At 40.3% G+C, this 23531-nt stretch overlaps 1 protein-coding gene across 1 annotated transcript in view; it reads right to left on the reverse strand.

The window, feature by feature from the left end:
* Window positions 1-23017, reverse strand: part of RAB21 (RAB21, member RAS oncogene family) — a 34095-nt gene extending 11078 nt beyond the window's left edge. The window contains exons 1-4 of the mRNA XM_037513979.2: window positions 22599-23017; window positions 9628-9687; window positions 8788-8895; window positions 3525-3588 (exon numbers count right to left, since the gene is read on the reverse strand). Coding sequence (XP_037369876.1) covers window positions 3525-3588; window positions 8788-8895; window positions 9628-9687; window positions 22599-22748 — 382 coding nt within the window. The 5' untranslated portion in view covers window positions 22749-23017. The remainder of the gene's footprint in view (window positions 1-3524; window positions 3589-8787; window positions 8896-9627; window positions 9688-22598) is intronic.
* Between the last annotated feature and the right edge of the window lie 514 nt (window positions 23018-23531).

A 23531-nucleotide genomic window follows, 5' to 3' on the forward strand; every position in this document is an offset into this window, starting at 1 on the left:
AATAAAAATTTCCATTTGCTAAATATTACAGCCAATATATCTGACAGTCACCAGAGGAACACCAGAGGAAAACAAGTTGCTTTATGCTACAAAGAATGCACAAAGCACCATCTAGTGGCTGGTAGTTCAAAGTAGACACAACATTCTGCCACATAGAAAGATAAAACAGGATTGTTTTCTTTAGCTAGCAAAGAAATTTTTGCTCCAGTTAACTAAATCCCTATGAATTTTTTTTTCTGATCTTCAGTGTTTTTTTTTTTTCAAATTTTACCAAAATCAGACATTTTAAATGACTATTTAAGAGAAATTATTCTCAAATAATATATATAGTGGACTTTGCTTTATTATTTAATAACACTTTAGACTTTACTAATTTTAATAAACCCAGTTACCATTAAATAACTGTTTTAATAACCCAATTATTTTAGACTTCAAAACTTTAACGTTTGGGGCCTCCCTTATGGCACAAGGGTTAAAGTCTCAGTACTAGCAAGCTATCTTCAGCCATTGTGGTATGTGTCTGATGTTCCACTGAACTGGCATGAGTTCAATCCCCAGCCAGGATGCTGACCCACATGGCACAGCAGACCTCTCCCGTCTCGCTCACCCCTCGCATCAGCAGTGCATTTCTGTAGATCTGCCTGTTCTGTTCCCCATTCTGTCTCTGGTGAGTTCTCTCACCCCCTGCACCTCTGGTCTATACCTCAGTTCTTATATGCATAAATAAATAAAAATAAATCTGTAAAAAAAAAAACAAACTTTAATCCCTCCACTATTTCTTTGAGCAATCAATGTTCACAATGGAGTGACAGCACAAAGTCACAGAAAGCTACCTGTTAATAAGTAACATCTTTCCAAAACTCAAAAATTTTTTAGCTCCTATATTCTTTTAAAAGCAAGACAACTAAAGGACTAAACTTGGAAGCTTTTATCTGTTTGAATACTACTGTGCAACTGCATTAGAAACTTTCTAACAGGAATAAAACATCTGAAAGCAAACCATCAAAGTACTACTGATGGTCTCATAGCAATAAAGAGCTAGAACCACATTCTCCTTAGACTGGAGAGTATGTGGCCTAATGGAGAGAACCCTCAAAAGGCTTTTAAAGCTGATAAAAGTTGTGTTTAAGTCTTGGCTCACTTCATAAAAATATGGAATTATCTAGTCTCCTTTAGTGTAACTTTTTACAAATGCAGTTAACAAAGCCTGCAGGATTAATGTGAAAACATATGTAAAGGGAAAATATATAGGACATACTCAACATAGAATAGTTACTATTATCAGCCATAATCATTGATATTCAGTAAATTATCATGTGAAAAATCAATTATTTTATGAGAAAATTAAAGCCCATGACAGATAATACACTTTTCACTACCATAATGCTGGCTTCATCTAGCTAATTTATCCAACACTCTAAGAAATCTCTTATTCACCCTCCAAATTTAGTAAGGCTTACTTTTTGTGCTATCACCCATTCTGTACTTCCACCTGTATAGGATTTATCATATGATACAGCAAGTTTATTTTTTCTCCCAATAAGCTCTGAGAAATAAAGATCATATCTATTTTGTTTACTTATTTATGCCACTATTCCCAGTCTGGTGCATATTAAGTAACACAGAGTACTAGTTGAAGATATGGGCTTGAAGCAGGAGAGAGGCCTTAGTTAAACCAGACCTACCATAACTAGCTATGTAATTTGGAAAGTGTCAAGCTCAATGTAAATGCAGTGTTGTCAAGAGGCTTAAATGAAGTAATAAATGTGTAGTTCTTAGATGAGCACTTGACATTCAATAAATGGGATAATGTTGGGATGAGAGAGAAGCACAGATGGGGCTTCTAACATGAAACAATTTTCATTTTTGTAGCAAATAGGCCCTCAAAAATTATTACAAATCTAACTAAAATTCCAAATCACAGCTGCGGTAGAATAGAGACAGTCTTTCATATGTCATACCATTCATTAATAAACATTACATAACACTTGATGAGAAATACCTGACCTACTCAGCCAGTACACTAGCAGATCCAATATTCATAAACTTACAATATGAACCTGGAGAGTATACAGTTTTACTATTCATAAGTGTATTTACTGTCAGTCTCACAGAAAGAAAGAAGGAACAAAGCATTAGCTTTATTTATCGTAAGAAATAATAACCTCCACATAGAAATTAAAATGACTTTTTCAATTCAAATCCCAGTTTTGGTAACTGCCTGGTGTGGGGCAAGTATTGTATCTTCAAGCTCAGTTTCCTCTACAAAGGTCTTATCATTACAAAGATTACATGAGGTAACGTCTATAAATACAAAGCCGTGTCTAGTATAATTTAGAGTTCTGTAATTCATTTTCTATCAAAGAAATAATACTATAAAGAAAAAGGTAACCCAAGAGAAATTACAGAAGTCCAAGAGTGAGTTCTACCGTTCTTTTATAAAACCTTAAGCATATTGTTCCACCAATATACCTCCACATATCATGACCTGTTTGTATTCTTGGAGTCAAATTTTCCCTCAACTCAAAAATGTGTAAAATTAAATGTATAGAGCAAAAACTAGCTTATGTCATTGCCTTTTTTAAAAAAAAAACTCTGTTTTAAAGTAGTTCCTGACTCTCCTGCACTGTTGGTGGGAGTGCAAACTGGTCCAACCACCATGGAGAGCTGTGTGGAGATTTCTTGGCCTACTAAACATTGAGCTTCCATATGATCCAGCAATTCCACTCCTAGGTATCTACCCAAAGGACACAGAAACCTCAATTCCAAAGAGAACCTGCACCCCTATGTTTATAGCAGCACTGTTTACAATAGCTAAGCTTTGGAAACAACCCAAATGCCCAAAAACAGATGACTGGATCAAGAAGATGTGGTACATATACACCATGGAACATTACTCAGCATTCAAAAAAGATAAACACATGCAATTTGCAGCAACATGGATGGAGCTGGAAGGGATCATGCTCAGCGAAATAAGCCAGAAAGAAAAAGAAAAATACTGGATGGTCTCACTCATAGCAGGAATCTAGAAAACTTAAATAAGGAACCAGAAAAAAGAATAACTACAAGAAAGAAAAAAATCAAAATCAACAAACAACTATGAACCAGAGACACTCTATGGGGGGTGGGGGGCGGGGAAAGGAGGGATTGGGGTCAAAATAAGGGGGTTGTAATTGTATGGGGAATATAAAATAAAATTTAAATTAAAAAAAAAAAGGAAAAAAATAAAGTAGTTCCTGAACTCTTTTTTTCTAAATAAAATCTCATGGTAAAAACTAAAGGTCAAATTAAAGTAAGTGTGGAAGACTAGAAGCCAGAAGTTTGGCTTCCCATTTGCCCGCCAAGGTTTTTCTTAAAGTACAGAAATTACCCTGAAAGATCACTTCCAAATCCTAAGTTATTCTAAAAATATTAGTATTAAAATGCCATTCTTCTTTCATGAAGCTTTTACATAATTACCAATTTATTATTCTTTAATAGAAAAACATTATAGAAACAAAGGGCATTTTTAAAAAAATGCTTACCAACTATACATAAACAGATTTCATTTCCCAACATTTTCCGTAATTCTTTGACCCAGTTTTTTACCTGTATGCAAAAGAGTAAATATTAAAACAAATTCTGTTTTAAAGACTATCATTACAACACTGCAAAACTTAAATTATAAAAATAGCTCCAAATTTTGTCTATCAAAACACATTATTTAGTTGCTAATAGAAATGATTCACTGTAGGAGATCATGTTATTTAATACTAATTATACTGCACACCACACATACAAACAATGGGAAAATATTTCTCTATATGCATCTACATGTAAGTGGAGACAGAAGCACTTCTAACCACAAATTTCCATATATCTTCCATAGATTCAAGCAAAGTTGTTCATCAAAGCAAAGGCATGTCAATTCTAGCCTCTGATAGGAGGAACTTGTATAGTCACTTTGGACTTAGGAACAGGTGGTTACTTGTATCCTTTGTTCCTAAGCAAGATACAGGAGTTTCTGGTCACACGCTTTAAAAAAAAATGTATATAGATACCCAAAAACAAACAAACAAAAAAGAGTAGCAAAATTCTCATCCTTTAGTGTAAGTTATTTTTGTGTTTTTTTTTTTTTTTAAGATTTTTATTTATTTATTTATACAAGCACTGGGTACAGTCGGAAGCGCAGGAAAGTGAGAGAATTCACCATAGCCAGGGTGGGGAGCAGAACAGGCAGACTGACGAAGTACACTGCTGAGGGGAGCAGCGGGGGGAGGGAGAGGTCTGTGCGCCATGTGGGACCCTCGTCGGTGGCCGGGGATTGAACCGGCGCTGCAGAGGCTGTGGGCAGCTTCGCAGCCCACCGCTCAACCGCTGCGCCACCAGGGAGGCCCCAATTGTAAGATTTTTTAACCTTGGCACTAATGATATTTTTGCTCAGATAATTCCTGTTATGAGGGACTGTCCTCCACAATACAGTTATGGTTAGCAGCATCCCCGTCTCCTGATCACTAGATACCAATAGCACCCTCCAGTTATGACAAGCAAGTGGTCACCTCCAGATATTGCCACCCCCTGGTGAAGAACCACCAGTATACAATGACTCCAGTAACAAACTGGTTCTTTATTGTGGAAGAAGCATGGCAGCAGGCACAGATGGGAGTAAACTGGAGTTAAGTAAATCAATCTTTTGAACTCATGGTTTCAAATATGTTGACCACAAGAACAAAATAAAGAAGCAGGATACTTCTCATTTTTTTTGTAATGGAATTTAATCTGTGTGTAATTAAATCACAAAGAACCTAACAACTGTCCTCCCCCCACTTTGCCAAAAAAAAAAAAAAAAAAACAAACCTATAAATTACAAAAATTAATTTAGACATGTGGCAAGCACCTATTGTGCACCTGGTCCCATGGTACAAATGTAACATTTTCACCCTTCTGTTCTCTTCAAAAATGCAGAGGAACTGGGCCTCCCCAGCGGCGCGGTGGTTGAGCGCTGGGTTGCGAAGCTTCCCACAGCCTCTGCAGCGCCGGTTCGATCCCTGGCTGCTCCCCGGCCACCGGAGGAGGGTCCCGCATGGCGGCAGACCTCTCCTGCCGCCCGCTGCTCCCCTCAGCGGTGTACTTCGGTCCTTCTGCCTGCTCTGCTCCCTGCTCTGGCTCTGGTGAATTCTCTCACCTTCCCGCACTTCTGACTGTACCCAGTGCTCATATAAAAAATAAAATAAATAAATAAATCTTTTAACAAAAAAAAAAAAAAAAAAATGCAGAGGAACTGTCTTTAGTGAAACAAAAATCTTTATAAAAATAAAGGTTATCAATTAGCAATACTGTATCTCTGTAATAACGCCATCTTTTTGTTTCATTCATATATATGTATAAAGTTTAACTTCTACTTTAGGTGACTTATATTAAGAAAAATGTGAGGGCCTCCCCTGGTGGCGCAGTGGTTGAGCACTGGGCTGCGAAGCTGCCCGCAGCCTCTGCAGCGCCAGTTCAATCCCCAGCCTCCAGGCGAGGGTCCCACATGGTGCGCAGACCTCTCCTGCCACCTGCTGCTCCCCTCAGCAGTGTACTTCGTCAGTCTGCCTATTATGTTCCCCGCTCTGGTGAATTCTCTCACCCTCCCACGCTTCTGACTGTACCCAGTGCTTATATAAATAAATAAATTAATCTTTAAAAAGAAAAGAAAAGAGTACTGGTATAAAGTATGTATCTTTATCACCTCAAACATGCCAGAATTCAATAATGAATTGCTCTACTCCCTGCACATATAGCACCATAACCAACTGAATCTAATAAGTTTTTAAAAAGTGTATTATTCATCTCCAATCAGATCCCCTTCCACAGACATCATAATAATTACCCCCATATATTCCGTGCTGAATGAAGGATAATCACAAATTCTTTGCCAATCTTCCCATGGACAGTTAGTCTATTTTCTCTTTGGATCTGGACAAGACTTGTAAGTTGCTTTGACCAAAGAATGTGGCAGAAGTTAATACTATGTTTGTTCCAGAGGTAAGCCTTAAGAAGGCAGCTATACTCTTGGTATGCGGTTGTCATAGAAGCAGCTTAGGGCAGAGGGCCTCCCTGGTGGCCTAGGAGTTAAATCTCAGTGCTATCACTGCTATGGCCTGAGTTCAATCCCCAGCCAGGGAACTAACCCATATATGGTGCGCCAGACCTCGCCTGTCTCGCCTGCTGCTCCCTATGCAATGTATTTCAGTAGGTCCTCCTGTTCTTCTCCCTACTCTGTCTCTGTTGAATTCTCTACTGCAACCCCCACCCCGTCCCGTACCTCTGGCCTACACCTCAGTTCTACACCAAAAAAAAAAAAAAGTAAATAAAGACTTAGGACAGAATACAGAATAATGACAAAGTATGTGCAAAAAAGTACTAGAGGATGAGACACCAGATGCAGAGGCCATATGGAGAACCAGGCCTTCTTGTAATGTCCCAGTCTAGTCAAACTTGCAGTTCAATGCCACTGTGTGAGTGATTCCACATGGAGTAGATGACCTGCCCACTCAATCCACAAAATCATAAAAAATAACACTTTGTTTTAAGTCACCAAATTTTGAGAGGTTTGTTGCACAAGAGATAAATGGGCATTTAGATAGCTAAAAGACTCAACTTTCTCTTAATAAAATACTTGAACCATTTCTTTTTATGCCAAAAGGCAGCCCCAGTATAACAAAAAAAAAAAAACTGAATCTGTAAATTACCTATCATTTCTATTTCTGTTGTTCTACTGCTCATAGAAAGCATTTCCACATGCCATTAATGATCCATATATATATATATATATATATATATATATGATTCATCAGTTAAATATTGGGAAATAAAGGGAAAAAATTGAAAAGACAAACAATTTAAACAATAACAAACCTGTAACTCAAAGCAAGAAAGTTTCTGACTCGAAATTACCCCCTTTATACATATTCTTGACGTATTTATTTCAAGAGTTTTCAAAGAAAGGGTCAAATAAGTAATCCATCCTGATTCTGATGAGAATTCAGAGAAAATTTAATGGTTACTCACTTTTCTGTTCCAAATAACTTATTTTCGCTTCTAAATTTTAATTTTAATTATACTGAAATAACATAATTTAGTGTAAAAGGTTTAAATGCCATCATAATTGCTAAACTATGAAATCAGTATAATGTCTACCTGATCAGTTGCACAAAACTCATTCTTTTTTTAAAAACAGGTAAAAGAAATCTCAAAGAATAAGGGAGCAACAACTAAATAAAGGCCACGATTACTAATCGAACACCAAAACTCCATTCTTAGAAGCCCCTATGTGGCTGGAAGGAGGATGGGAAAAGGCAATGGTACTGCAAAAGTCAGAGCTATTCTGAACATGAAACCCTATCTGTCCATTAAGACAACGCAGGGCTTAGCAAAGAAAATAATCACTGAGACAGTAAGTTAAAAGATTTTGGTTCAGATAGTAAAGGTGGCCCTTCACTGCAGCAGAATCAGTGTATTGAGAAGGCAGTGCTGGGGTTGACCTCCAGATCTACAGGGTTTCTTCTTGGCATCCAAGTCCTTTATAATATCTTCAAGATTTTCAGTCAGGTTTGGTATGTCACAGTTCTGAGCCAGATACCTCCCTAATACACTGCCGCAAAGCAAATCCAAAGAGGAAGTGGACCATGGTGTCAGCAAGAGCCCAAACAATTTTAAAAATCTACATTTACTGTATATGCTTCAAGAGGGGGTAACAAAAAAGGAGCTTTAAAATAAACACTAGGGTCATCCTTGGTGGCGAAGGGGTTAAAGTCTCAGCACTATCAAGCTACAGCCAGCCAGCTAGCCACTGTGGCATGAGTTTGATCCCTGGCAGGGAGCTAAACCCCATGGTGCAGCAGACCTCTCCTGTCTCTCTTGCTACTTCCCTCAACAGTGTATTTCAGTAGATCTGCCTGTTCTTGCCCCACTTTGTCTCCAGCGAATCCTCTTAACCCCTGCACCTCTGGAATACACCCCAGTTCTTATATACAAAAATAAATAAAAAAAAATCTTTAAAAAAAAAAAAAAAGCACTACCTAAATTGTCCTCTTAAACTGTAGAGTTTGGGGTCTCCCTGGTGGCACAGGGGCTAAAGATAGAGCTATCAAGCTATTACCAGCCACTGCAGCATAAGTTCAATTCCCTGGCTAGTCAGGGAAGTGACCCACATGGCACAGCAGACCTCTTCAGTCTTGCCCGCTGCTCCCCTTGGAAGTGTATTTCAGTAGATCCACCTGTTCTGCTCCCTACTTTGTCTCTGGTGAATCCCCTTACCCCCTGCACCTCTGGCCTGTACCCCAGTTCTTGTATGCATAAATAAATAAATCTTTTAAAAAATAATAAAATGTATAGTCTACCCTCCAGGATAACTGTGATGAGAAAGAGGTTAAACTTGATTTAGTTCTTTTTCCTGTTTACAATAAAGGTTTGTGCAATCACAACAAGAATTGTCCAACTGTACACGGAATCAAAGAAAAGTATGTGATTTTGTTTTTAATAGGAAGGAAAAAAACTATGCTTTTCTGAAGCTTCACTTCAGATTATTTCTCTTTCCTAATGTTTGAGAAAGTCATGTAATAAACTATTAAAAACTCTGATAGTCATATTAATATAAATTAAATACACAATTAAAATATATAAGTGGTCGCCACTTATGCACAAACTGTATACCTTTAAAACCAAGATTAATCACATAAGTAAACAAAAAGGTATGTTAATGGAAACTTGAAAAATCAGTATTTTCCTTCTACTAAGTTATCTACCCATAAGTAAACAGAATACCTTCTGAAAAGAATCTTCATCTGTTATATCATAAACTAAAATGGCTCCATTTGAATCTCTGTAGTAAATTGGACCCAAAGCATGGAATCTCTCTTGACCTGCTGTATCCTAAATAAAGAAACAAAATGTTTATTAGATCAGAAGAAAAAATACATACATCTGCTGTAGCAACTACAGTAAACTTATTAATTGGTAAGTAGAACATGAAGTCACAACCCCAAAACACTGAAGAAACAAAACAGGTTATAAATTTTTTCAGTCAAATTATATACAATACTTAATGTTTTACTGATATAAAAAATTACTGCTCTTCTTCCATCCCCTCTTCCCCTCAGCAATTTCCCCACACCAACCAAAAAAGCAATTCAGTTGCCAGAGGGTCAAAAAGGCCATTATATGGATTATGATGTAGGAATCAGCCTTGCCTAAAATTCAGGTTCTCCAAGGATGGAGAAAAGAGAGAATGTATTCCCTTAGGAGGATAGAACATGAAGACACAAGGAAGAAAGGTGAGGCAGCCTGTCCACCCACCCTGTCCTTTCTCTGATGTGGAATCCCTCAGAGTTGAAAAATTCATGTATAACACAATTACATTCAAAAATATAATTCTTATCTCCAGCTTAAAAGTTAGAGCAATATACATGTGTACGCTTGTATTCAAGGTATAATTCTTAGCCAGATTTTAGAAAAACAATTTATTAACAAAAGGTTTGGCAACTTTCAGTTAACTAAAAAAAAAAAAATTGAGAAGTTTAAATTTATATCCCTTGAACCAATTAATTATTGGATATTAAGAACAAGCAAGGGCTTTTACCCACACAACTGAAAATAATAACTTACCCATATAGCAAGGTTTACTCTTTTCCCACCAATATTTAACTTCTTTGTTAGGAATGATGCCTAAGAAAAGAAAGATATACATTAAACAATGCTTCATATAAAGTAACATTTCTTACCCTAAATACTATAAACGAATGCGTCACCTCAATATGAAACTCAAATTATCTGGAAGAAAAAGCAATTACTAAGTTTTTATTAATTACAACTATTTTCACTGAACACAGAATATTACTTACCTAATCTAAGAAAAAAGATACCTGTCTTATGAATAATTACAAAAAATAAAGAAAAATTTATAATTAATTATATTTTTAAAGACATTTTCCCCTATAAAAATTTCTTATGGCATTTTATTTGATGCCACTTTACCTACTAATTATAAAAATCTAAGAGAGGTCTAAGATGAGATAAAAGAAATGTTTACTGGTGGCTTACTTAACTATATGCATAAATTCCAACATTATCTGACATGTTCCTATAATTATTTTATAACTCAAAAGTTTAACCTATATCCAAAAATTGTCCCAGATGCTAAAGTCATATAAATGAAATCAGTCCAGTATTCAAGGAGCTGACAGTCTCCTGCAGAAATAAAAATGCAAAGGCAGTTACAGTAACGTGATAACAGTTAACTCTTTGCACTCCACTGTCCCCTCTCAGGGGACATTGCAATTTATTAGTGATTACAGGGAATTGAGGTTATTTCAACGCAACTTTTTTTCTTTTTTTTTTAATTTTATTTTTTTTATAGAGGCATATTTTTATTTTATTTATTTATTTGTTTGTTTTTTGTTTATACATGCACTGGGTACAGTCAGAAGCGCGGGAGGGTGAGAGAATTCACCAGAGCCAGAGTGGGGAGCAGAGCAGACAGAAGGAGCGAAGTACACTGCTGAGGGGAGCAGCGGGCGGCAGGAGAGGTCTGTGCGCCATGTGGGACCCTCCTCCGGTGGCCTGGGAGCAGCCGGGGATCGAACCGGTGCCGCAGAGGCCGCGGGCAGCTTCGCAACCCAGCGCTCAACCGCTGAGCCACCGGGGAGGCCCACAACGCAACTTTTTGAGACATGAATGTTTCCCTGAAGTTTTATCTTGAAATGGCACAAGAAATTAAATCAAAATATCGTAAAATGGTTCGGAGTGCAAAGGGTTAAAATGGAGGTTCTTGCCAAGTATACTCTAAAAAGAGTACTAAGAAAAGAAGTGTAAAGTCTTCTTGAATGAATCAAAGAATGCTGCAGACAAACAGTGATGACCACACCTCTAGGCGTAGTAGGGGGTTTTCCTGACAGGTGGTGAAGCCACTGAAGGCTGAAACACATGACTTCTACCCAATGGGGAACTCCATGTTGGTATGGTCAATGCCAGAGATAAGACTACAAGTATAGGAAGAGATTAAATGAATCAAAAATGTCCTAGAATTCAATATCCTAAAGTATGGAATTTATTCTTGTGGGTTTTAATAAAACATATTCTGAAACACTAGACATGTATTTTGTTAATGTATACTATAATCAGATATAGTACCTTCCCCTTAACTGTGCTTCTGCTTTCTCTGGTTTCACTTACGGGCAGTCAACCATGGCCTGAAAATATTATAATCAGTAAGATATTCTGAAAGGCCACATTCATACAACTTTTATCACAATGTTAAAATTATTCTATTTTATTATTGTTGTTAATCTCTTACTGTGCCTTACATAAGTTAAATTTTATCATAGGTCCATAGGAAAAAACAGGGCCTCAAATAACATTATTTCATTTAACATCATTTAGTTGTAACACTGATGCAGAAAAAATAACCCCAGTCAACACTGAATGACATTATTCGAGGGCCTGCTTCCATTATACATGTCATTTCACATTAAGTCACAGTTTCCAAGAAAATTTGACAATGTTAGGAAAGGACTTACTAGATAGGGCTTGGTACCGGTCACAATTTCAGACTCACTGGAGGTCTTGGGACATTCTGCCCTCAGATAAGAGACTGCTACTATATATTTGAGAAATACTGCATTTGCTCTGTAACCCCTGTGTACATTCACAATACACATTAGCACACCAAGAGACTACAAAAAAGAAAGCTGGCTAAATGCATTTATACAAGCATTTCCCAAACTCGTTTTACCTTTTTCCATAGAGAAATATCCTAAAGAAAATTGTTAAGGGATAATACTGCTGAAAATGGAAAACCACTGACAAGTTTTTAAGCAGTGAAATATAAGAGCTATATTTTCAGAGACTACCACTGGGTTAGAAGGGGAAATTGGACTAGAAAGGACAAGACTAGACACGGGAGACAGGAAGCTATTACAAAGTTGAAGAGAAAAACAAAAAGGGCCTCAACTAAGTCCCTGAAGAGAGAAGAGGAGAAAAAGAACAAAATCAAGAGTAACTGAAGTGGAGAGAAAAATCAGAGTTCAAAGCTATGTAAAAGGTAAAACAAACAAAAAAGCTGAGTGGTAAATTATTATTGGAGATGGAACCTAGATTTCAGTAAGAACTATTTGCTGGATACACACCAAAGAAAATTAGAAAAAAAAGGTCACTGGATTTGGTGATTAACAAAGGAATCTTCAGATAAATACAAATGGCAGAGCTCCAAACCAAGAATGTCTGCCTTCAAAGCTCAAGTTGTACTAATTAAGATTAAATGAAAGTTTATGCAGAAAAGGGTAAAACATAAATGGCAAAAGAACAAAAGAAGTAACTTGGAAAATGAGAAGACCAAACACATGTTTATGACATGTTTGTGAATAAAGGATTTCTTTCATTATATTGATAGCCAGGGGTTAAAAATATGATCTCTGGGGCGACCCAGGGGGCATAAGGGGTTAAGTCTCAGCACTATGAAGCTATGGGCAGCCACTGCAACACAAATTTGATCTCTGCCAGGGAGCTGACCCACATGGCACATCAGATCTCACCTGCTGCTCTCCTCAGCAGTGGATTTCAGTGGATCTGCCTGTTCTGCTCCCCACTCTGTCTCTGGTAAGTCCTCTCAGCACCCGCACCTCTGGCCTGCACCCCAGCTCTTGTATGCAGAAATAATCTTTAAAAAAAAAAAAAAAAAAGAATATGGGGCCTCCCAGGTGGCGCAAGGGATTAAGCACCACATTGTGAAGCAATCCACAGCCTCTGCAGCATGAGTTCGATCCCGGGCCGGCCAGGGAGCAACCCACATAGCACAGCAGACCTCTCCTGAGTCGCCCGCTGCTCCCCTCAGCAGTGTACTTCAGTCAATCTGCCTGTTCTGTTCCCCACTCTGTCTCTGGTGAAACCTCTCTGCTGTAACAGAGAAACATCTGAAACATCTCTGGCCTGTACCCCAGCTCTTGTATGCAAAAAAAAAAAAAAAAAAAAACATCTTTTAAAAAAAAAATAAAAAAAAAAGAATATGAACCCTAAAGCAGACCTTTGGACTTAAATCTCAATTTTGCCACTTATTACCTGTATAATTTCTTGATCTCAACCATATTCATGGTTTCAATATCAGTGCTATGTAAAGAAACTCAAACTCTGAATCCTAGCTAAATATTTGACAAGTCAAGTTAAATGATTCCTTCTCTCAAACAAATTTAAAATTAGACTGAACTTCCCTCAAAAACTGGTTTTTCCAGAACCTCCCTGGTGGCACAAGGAGTTGAGATGCAGTACTATGAAGCTATCCGCAGCCACTGCAGCATGAGGGAGCATGTGAGAGCTAACCCACATGGCGCAACAGATCTCTCCTGTCTCATCCGCTGCTCCCCTCAGCAGTGTGTTTCAGTCAATCTGCCTGTTCTGCTCCCCCTGTCTCTGGTGAATCCTCTCACCCCTGGCACCTCTGGCCTACACCCCAGTTCTTATATGAATAAATAGAAAGATCTGGGTATCCCTGGTGGCACAGCGGTTGAGCGCTGGGTTGCGAACTGCCCGCAGCCTCTGCAGCGCCAGTTCAATCCCCAGCCTCCAGGCGAGGGTCCCACATGGTGCGCAGACCTCTCCTGCTGCCCGCTGCTCCCCTCAGTAGTGTTATTTAGTCAGTCTGCCTGCTCTGCCCTCCCCTCTGGCTCTGGTGAATTCTCTCACCCTCCTGCGTTTCTGACTGTACCCAGTGCTTATATAAATAAATAAATAAATCTTTAATAAAAAAAATAAAGATTTTAGCCTTTAATTACTTGCTACCTTGATATTAAATAAATTCTTTCAGCTTTATTTTAAGGTGTAATTGTATTTGTTTTTTGAGCACGTTTAGTCTTTCGTTTTAATATTTATTTATTTATGCAATAAGTGTTATCAATTCAGTAAGTTTTAGGAACATAAGAAAAAAAAAATAGTACATACTATGTGCCAACCACCATGCTTGGGGTTTTCTCATTTAATCTCCATCATGACCCTGTGGAGTAGGTAATTAACTATTTTACAGTTCTGAGTCTGAGATTTAAAGAAATAACAGTGACTCATAAAAGGTCAGATAATCCAGTCAAGATGCTAGAGTAGGTGGAAGCCTGTTGATCCACTGTGTTTTCCATTATACAAAACTGCCTATTCTAGAACACACACTCATTCCTAAATAGCATTTTTCCCATTAAGAGACTAAGTGTTCCTGGACACCAACTTATCTCCCCAAATTTTCTCAGGTTAGGTACAAAGTAACAAGTATCCTACTTTATTCCTCTAAACCCCAAGCTACAGCACTACTACTTTAAATTCCAATAATTTCATCATCCAAATTTTAGGATATTAACAAAATCGATTATCTTTTTTTTCCCCAAAGATTTTTTTTTTTTATTAATGCATACAAGAACTGGGGTCTAGGCCAGAGGTGTGGGCAGGGGGTGAGAAGATTCACCAGCAACAGAGTGGGAAGCAGAACAGGTGATCTACTAAAATACATCGCTGAGACGAGCAGAGGGAGTGATAGTGGAGGTCGGTTGCACCATGTGCGTAGCTCTCTGGCAGGGGATTGAATTCATGCAGCAGTGGCTGGCAGCACTGAGACATTAACCCCTGGGCCACCAGGAAGGTCCCAAAATTGATAATCTTATTAGCTCACACTGAGATTGTCATTTACCATAATACTTATTTACCCAACATCTTATTTGAAATCAGAGCGGATTTTTTAAAATTTCTATTTCAAAATATATATATATAATTTTAGGAAAGAAACAACTGAAACTGTATCTGCTAGCTAGATTACTTGCTATGCTTGCTAAACACTGGCAAAGCAAAATACCTAAAGCATGATGGTAGTTGAATTATGGACAAATACTTTCTTTCCTGTCTTTATTTTTTTTTTTTTGAGTTCAATAGACTTTCACTAACAGGAGAGAAAAAGAGGGGAGGAAGGAGGAAAGGGGGAAGACAGGAGGTGGGGGTGGGAAGAGACAATGAATGTATAACCAAACAGCTACATTAAATTTGCTACAGTCACTAACACTGTTTCTGGCTCAAGGATTTCAAAGCATCTATTACCATCACTCCCAGACCTTAAGACATGAAAGGATTCAGGCAAATGGTTTATAAAATTGGTCTTCTGTTGCAAGGCAATAAAAATTAGCCATCAAAAGACCAAGCGGGATGCCTAACCGAATGGCGCAGCAGACCTCTCCTGCCTCGACCACTGCTCCCCTCAGCAGTATATTTCAGTCAATCTGCCTGTTTTGCTCGCCACTCTGTCTCTAATGAATCCTCTCACCCCCAGTACCTCTGACCTACCCCAGCTCTTGTATGCATAAATAAAATAAACCTTAAAAAAAATCAGTTTAGAGTCCAAGTAAATTGAAAAGGCGAGTCAAAGTCACTTCTAAAGCAGTTCAAAGCACAAAGCAGAAAATTGCCATGTCAGGGACCTCCCTGGAGGCACAAGGGGTTAAGCAACGCAATACGAACCAATCCGAAGCCTCTGCAGCACGAGTTCGATTCCAGGTTCACCAGGGAGCAACCCACATGGTGCAGCAGACCTCTCCTGACTCGCCCGCTGCTCCCCTCAGCAGTGCAATTCGGTCTGTCTGCCTGTTCTGTTCCCCACTCTGTCTCTGGTAAATCCTCTCACACCCCGCATCTCTGACCTGTACCCCAGCTCTTGTATGCATAAATAAATCTCAAAAAAAAAATAAAAATAAAAAGGCAAATGTCAGCTAGATTAAGAGTTCATAGTCACAATTGAGAAAAATTTTTCCTAAAAAAAAATAATCACCCAGTCTTCCATAGCTCACATGTGCCTAGTAAAATACTGAGGGAAGGAAGGACTTAGACTATTTTATTTAATAAAGGTATTATAAATCAATACTAATGTGGCTTCCAAGGCTACTTGAAAGATATTTCAGATATGCAAGACACTAATCTTACAAAAAAGGAAATCAAGATTGCTAGGCCGGAGACTATGACACTAAATGTAAAACCAACTGCTGAAACCTCAATGTCAAGTGTTGCTCAGGTATAGGTGTATGGAGGAAAATGTAGTACATTTAGCCTTATGAAAACATGGAACAACATTACTATTTTTTGTGGACTTCTAGTGAGTCCTGACCCGCGACGGTGAAGGAAATCAGACATGGGGGACTGTCATGTCCACCATGCAGCAAATCTTTATTGTCTTAGTGCTTATTATATACTATTTTAACTGTAGCAGGTGTAACATCAAAGTATACCACATAATGATAACACGTATGAATGATTAGTCTATTTTTTTACTATTATCTATTTACTTTAGACAGTAGGATACCAGGCAGTTAGTTCTCACACACATAATCTTATCGCCTCCTAGCCTGAGCCTGGGAAGTTTGCTCATTATTTTGTTGTTGTCAATCTGTGGAGATGTACGCAGTTCACTTCCAGGCTCTCAACACCAAGTCCTGTCACCCAGAGGTTTTCCTCCGAGACACATGTGTTTTCACATGCCTTAGGGACTCAGGTCAAGGCCCTTCTGCTTACTGCGCAGGATCTCTCCATTTTATTATTCCCAGACTGTGGAGATGTAAAAGCCCGACTCCACGCAGGTCACTTTCCAGGCTCTCAACACCAAGTCCTGTCACTCAGAGGTTTTCCTCCGAGACGCATGTGTTTTCACATGCCTTAAAGACTTGGGTCAAGGCCCTTTTGCTCACTACGCAGGGTGGCTGCCTCCAACAATTTTTGACTGGGAAATTTAATCCAAGTCTTAAATTATCTCATTTGCCAAACTGACAAAATACTATCTGCCCAGTCAACCTTCCAGCACTACTTTGCAAAATCAAATCTCAGGCACTCTACCCTAGCTTTTAGGTAGCAAACAGGTAGATTTCTGGTTAGAATTGTAAAAGGGAAGATGGTTAATGGTTCTGATTACAGACAATAGTATTCTTACATAGGAGACTAGTTAAAAGTGATAGACTGGGGCCTCCCGAGTGGCGTAGCAGTTGAACGCTGGGCTGCGAAGCTGCCTGCAGCCTCTGAAGCGCCAGTTCAATCCCCGGACGCCAGCGAGGGTACCATATGGCAAGCAGACCTCTCCTTCTGCACCCACTGCTCCCCTCAGCTGTGTACTTCGTCAGTCTGCTTGTTCTGCTCCCTGCTCTAGCTCTGGGGAATTCTCTCACCGTCCCGCGCTTCTGACTGTACCCAGTGCTTGTATTAAAAAAAAAAAAAAAGTGATAAACCGAATTTAGAGTAGAGTGCATGATTTTCGAGTTCGATCCCCAGCCAAGGAGCTGACCCCACAAGATGCAGCAGACCTCTCCTGCCTCACCTGCTGCTCCCCTCAGCAGTGTATTTCAGTAGATCTGCCTGTTCTGTTCCCCACTGTCTGGTGAATCCTCTCACCCCCTGCACCTCTGGCTTACACCCCAGTTCTTGTATGCATAAATAAATCTAAAAAAATAATAATAATAAACTAGAGTGCATGATTTTATAGTACCTTCAATAAGAGGAGGGGGGAGGATGGTAGTACAACTAAAGAAAAGGAAGTAATCATGTAAGAGCACAGATAAAGAGACATACCAAAGACCGGAGGTAGTTACAATCAAAACGGCACAAATATTTAAGAAAAAAGTCATGAAAGCTAACAGTTAAAGCACCTTACTCATCTTTATATCCCAAAGCTGGCACAATGTTAAGATTATGACAGATATGAAACAAACAATTCTTGATTTTTATTGCTCAGGTTTAGCAGCGCTGCTTTAAAAAAATTCCAAGAACAAGCTATAACTCCCTCATCACACCAATGTCTTTCTTGTCTCTATCAAGTTTATCAACACCCCAAAGTCAGCAAGGAAATCACATAAGAGAGCCTCAGCACTCTCTAAGAGATCAAGATTTTTAGACTAGGGAAGGAATCCTGAGTTTGCATGGAGTTCACCAACAAGATCATGTCATAATTATCGATAATTATGGTCCTCTGAGGAGCATAGCAAAAAGGAAGCAGAACTTAAAAACAAAGCACAATTTTCAAAAAAGAAGTGAATTTCCACAAATGTCAATCCCAGTCAAAACTCTAGGATAGGGTCTCCCCGGTGGCGCAGCGATTGAGCGCTGGGTTGCGAAGCTGCCCGCGGCCTCTGCGGTGCCGGTTCGATCCCCGGGCTGCTCCCCGGCCACCGGAGGAGGGTCCCACATGGCGCGCAGACCTCTCCTGCTGCCCGCTGCTCCCCTCAGCAGTGTACTTCGGTCCTTCTGCCTGCTCTGCTCCCCACTCTGGCTCTAGTGAATTCTCTCACCCTCCCGCGCTTCTGACTGTACCCAGTGCATGTATAAATAAATAAATAAATCTTTAAAAAAAAAAAAAAAAAACCTCTAGGATAATAAGCGCATGAGCGCATCCACGCGCTCTCTCTCCCTCTCTCTTTTTCAGAATTTTTAAAATGCAGTGAGCCTTCAGACATATCATGTGTTCTCAAATAAGTCATGTAAAATTAACCCCATTATCATTTTGACTGAGTTACTATGGAAGAAACCAAGGCAAATTTAGCACTATTTATTCATTCAACAATAAACATTAAACAAGTATGTGCAAGACACCATGCTAGGAGCAATGCATATGATGGCTGTCTATGTAACACCCATAAAATTTCAGGAGTAAGGGTCTTTCATTTTATAGAGAACCAGCTTACAAATCTTAAATTAACCTACCAAGATCAAGATGGTTATGAACTAGGAGCCAAAATTAAAACCCATGTCTAACTTCAAAGTTCTTTCTCTTTTCACCACATCCTACTGTCTCCTAATGCAGAAACACAGCTTGCCATGTCTTCCAAAAACATTTGACACAGCAGCTCATGATATCCTCTGTAGGCAAAACTGCTGTGGTGAGTACAAAAAAGTTAGGAGATCTGTAATACTAGAATAGCCATTTTCATTAAAAACTATCTCCACTAGATACTTGCCTATAACTGTCAATCTTAAGTTAGTTTTCACTTCCATCATCAATATGTACAATACTCCATAATAACTTTTTCTCTCTCTCAAAAAAAAAAAAAAAAAAAAAAACAGCTCCACCTGGTCAAGTATCACTGGAATATCCTGAAATCTACTGCAGAGCTTGGTACTTGGCCCTCTCTCTTTCTAAGTCTTTTTTTTTTTAAAGATTTATGCATACAAGAACTGGGGTACAGGCCAGAGGTGCGGGGGGGTGAGAGGACTCACCAGAGACAGAGTGGGGAGCAGAACAGTCGGACTGACTGAAATTCACTGCTGAGGGGAGCAGCAGGTGAGTGAGGAAAGGTCTGAAGACATTCTTATTAAACCTTCAAGTGACAAAGTTATAAGGAGTAGCTAATCCAGACAGCAGGGAACATACCTTATTTTTTGTATGCACATGACCCAACCAAGCACCTAACCCACTCTATCAGTGATTAATGAAATTTAGGATCAAATTTAAAAGGATTATTACTAAGTTTTAGCCAATGGAGCAAATCTCTCAAAGCCAACTTAATGGGTCAAATACATTAGAGACAAAAAAAAAAAAAAAAAACTTTTTAAAAATCAAAGGAAGAAGATTTTGAGAGATGCAGTACTTTGTTTTTTTTTTTTAAAAACAAGACCAAGACAGCAAGTCCAATCAATATTAATCTACGTGATGGTTGCCCAGAAGCTCAGAATCCTTTTTTACTTCAATGTTAAAAAAGAATTCTTGGGCCTCCCTGGTGGCGCAAGGGGTTAAGTCTCCGCACTGTGAAGCTATCTGTACCACTAGCTCGATCCCTGGCCAAGGCACTAACCCACATGGCACAGCAGACCTCTCCTGTCTTACCGGCTGCTGCCCTCTGCGTGTATTTCAGTCAATTCGGCTGTTTTGCTCCCCACTCTGTCTCTGGTGTATCCTCTCACCAAGCACCCACACACACACCCCAGCTCTTGTATGCATAAATAAATAAGTCTTTAAAAAAAAAGGAAGAAAGAAAAGGATTCTCATAAACAAATGTGATGTGTGCTCAGTTCAAGCCACACTTGGAATCATTTCCACAGTTCAAAACATCATAATTTAATGATTAAATAGTGAGTGTCTAGAAGAGTTGTCAAAATAGTTATTACAACAATGTCATAAGAGTTCCAGTTAAAGGAACTAGCGCTGTTTACCCAAGAAAAGACAAGACCAAGGAGATGGGATAACCATCATCCAATAGCTAAAGGGACATAAAATGTGTGACCCTCATTCAAAAGGCAGAACTGTGACTGAAAACTACAGGAAAACAGATCTGCGCTTGACACACTGAAAAATTTATTTGAAATTAGACCTGTCCAAATATGAAATAGGCCACCTCAGTACATAATGTTTTCCACTTTCTGTATCAGTTCATCTTACCACCAAGATGATTAATGCATTAAATAAAAGACTGAAACAGTAAATTGTAAACGATCTTAGGTTCCTCTCAATCCTGTAATTCTTTGAAACACGAATCCATGAGCATGTACTCTTGAAATATAAAGAACTGTACAAAGATAGGTAGTAGTAGGAATCTTGCTGACAAAAAAGGAGATAAGTCTTCCTCTCATATTTTTTTGATGCATGATCTCCTTTCCATCTGGGAATTAAAAGCATACAAACTTGTTTCTTTTTTTTTTTTTTTTTTTTTTTTTTATAGAGGCATGTTATTTATTTATTTATTTGTTTGTTTGTTTTGTTTATACAAGCACTGGGTACAGTCAGAAGCGCGGGAGGGTGAGAGAATTCACCAGACCAAGAGCGGGGAGCAGAGCAGGCAGAAGGACCGAAGTACACTGCTGGGGGGAGCAGCGGGCGGCAGGAGAGGTCTGCGCGCCATGTGGGGTGGCAGGAGAGGTCTGCGCGCCATGTGGGACCCTCCTCCGGTGGCCGGGGAGCAGCTGGGGATCGAACCGGCGCTGCAGAGGCTGCAGGCAGCTTTGCAACCCAGCGCTCAACCACTGCGCCACCGGGGAGGCCCCAAACTTGTTTCTTAAAGTCACACTGAAGAAATATTTCCCTGGGAAAAAAATGTTTGAGACATGAGATGAACTGATAGCTAAAAGAGATCAGATTAGCTATAAAGCTGTTCCCATGCATTGGTAGGAAACAAAATCCTTGATTCAAAGCTGTTCTGTAAGTATTAGAATCAGCACTGCTATACTTGTGATACTGGAGATCTAATTTCATGTTCTTCTCTCTGATATTTAAAAATTCTTTAGTCTTCTTTTAGCTTCAAGAATGTTCTTGTAATGTATAATGAAAGTGTAATTCTTAGGTTCAAGGACTAAATTATCTTTAAAAAAAAAATTAGAGCTCACTTACAATGATATTCTCTTTTATCTTAGGCCTGTGGAATGAGCCTTTATAAATTCTAGACGTAGTTTAATAGTAACATCAAACATCAAAAATCACAACAATTAGGAGACTGGGCATTCTACTAAATAGTGTCCATGTTCTTACACACTACACAATCTCTAATTAAGATCTATTATGCAATTGGGAGGCATTAATAAAGAAAGATGTCAAGCTTACACTGGCCAAGTCCTAAGTAGTCTTATGTATACTTATCTCGACAATTCTGTAAGCCAGATATTATAATGGCCATTTTAATAGATGAAGAAACTTGGGCACAGAGAAGTTAATTTATTTGCACAAAATCACGCTAAATAGATGGAATAATCAGGATCAAAAGTCCACTAGATTTCACTGTACTAGAGTGATCAAATCAGATTAGTAGGATATGTTTCTTCTAACATGTGCAAAGTAATTTATTTCGACGGAGAAACACAACTGCCTCAAAGGCCTGGCTTCCCTGCCAATCAATGATTACATTTTAACACTTTTCCAACTAACCATAACACAGAAAGCCGACTCTGTTTTACGGGAAAGAATACAGTAGCAGCGGCTAAGCTCTTACTTTGGGAGCCAATAGCTGGCCAATATTTCCACGGCGTTTCCAGGTGACTGTCGGTATACTAACCTCGTGGAATACAAGTGACCCGGAATACAAGTCAGACCCACACAGGCAGCAATGAAACTGCGTAATCCACAACGGCAAGCGGTCATTTCAAAAACCCTCCGGAGAGAAATGTTTTACCAATCAGCATGTTACTCGAAGACAGGACAAAATGGAACTTGCATAAACACTTAGTCATCAGCAAGCGCTGAAGTTAAAAATCACCTAGTTCGCAAAACCAAACCCGAAGCTAAGTTCCTAATTCCGAAAGAATCTGACATTTGATGACTGTGGAGAGGACACCTAGGGCCCAAGCAGAAGCGAATCGACGGGGGAAAACGAGTCCACCGACGGCGACTACAAGACCTGCGCAGCCACCAAGGGGGTGGGGGTGGGGGTGGCCTCGGGACTTACCCAGGGCCCTTCCACTCCCTCCCCTACCAACAGCCTGTCTTTATTCTCCACGGACTGCCCGACCCGGAGCGTCCCTTGAGCGAATTCAGAAGAGGAAGGTGGAGGTGACAGGCCCGCAATTAGTGAACCCCAGACGGCAGGGGACCACGGCAGCAAAGTCCTCCCAGCCCGGGGATGCAGGGGCCCCCAGGTGCCACCTCCCGCTCCCCGGGGCCGCACCTGCAGAGTGGTGATGTGCTTGTCGTTGAACTTGTTCTCGCAGTAGCGCAGCACCAGCGACGTCTTCCCCACGCAGCCTTCCCCCAGCAGCACCACCTTTAACGAGTATGCTCGGCCCGCCGCCGCCGCCCCGCCGCCGGCCGCAGCCATTCTGGCGCTTCCCGGTCGCTCGAGCCCTAGAGCCGCGCCGAGTTCCCCACGGTCTCCGCGGCGCCTCTACAGCCGCGGCCCGCGCAGGCCCCACCGCCCCAGCCCGGCCAACGCTGAGGCCGTCTCCACTCCTGCGGGGACGAGGCCTGGACGAGCCGACCGGCGGTCGGAGAATGAAGGGCCCCAGCGACCACGTCAGGCACCCAGGAAAAGGCGAACAGCGCTCCTTCTCCGCCTCCCTCTAATGGCGTCTCCTTCCTCCTACGTCACGCGCGCGTCACGTGGCCGCCGCGGCAGCAGGCGCCCGGAGGACTCCGCCGGGGGCGGGGCGAGAAGGGGCGGGGCGTGGAGGACGTGCCTGGATGTGGGCGGGGCTTCCGGCGCCTGTGCTGGGTGAGGTTGCAGGGGGATGAGCTCCTGCTCGCTGTCAGCCGCAGGGCGGGGCGCGGCCCCTAGTTTTCTGCGCTTGGTGGGAGCCCGCGGGATTAAGGAACCAGGAATCGGAGGCATCCCAGTTTGGGTGAATGTGGAAGTGCGGAACATTCTAGTCCAGGGAATGTGCACACCATTCTTGTCCAGGGAATGTGCACAAGGCTAATGTGCACAGCCACTGTCGCTGTACGCCACATCTGCCAGTGTGTCCTTCTTCAGTCCTGAATGGTGTTTCACTGAGGATGCCAGATCATAACTATTGAATTGCTTTCATTTCCCCATAGCTCCCTGTCTACTCGTTTTTCAGGTCTCAGTTTAAGCAGAAAAGGGTTCCCTGACCACCCATTTTTC

Source organism: Talpa occidentalis, unplaced genomic scaffold (assembly GCF_014898055.3).
Source record: "Talpa occidentalis isolate TD23 unplaced genomic scaffold, MPIMG_talOcc4v2.1 talOcc4.16, whole genome shotgun sequence".
NCBI lineage: Eukaryota > Metazoa > Chordata > Mammalia > Eulipotyphla > Talpidae > Talpa > Talpa occidentalis.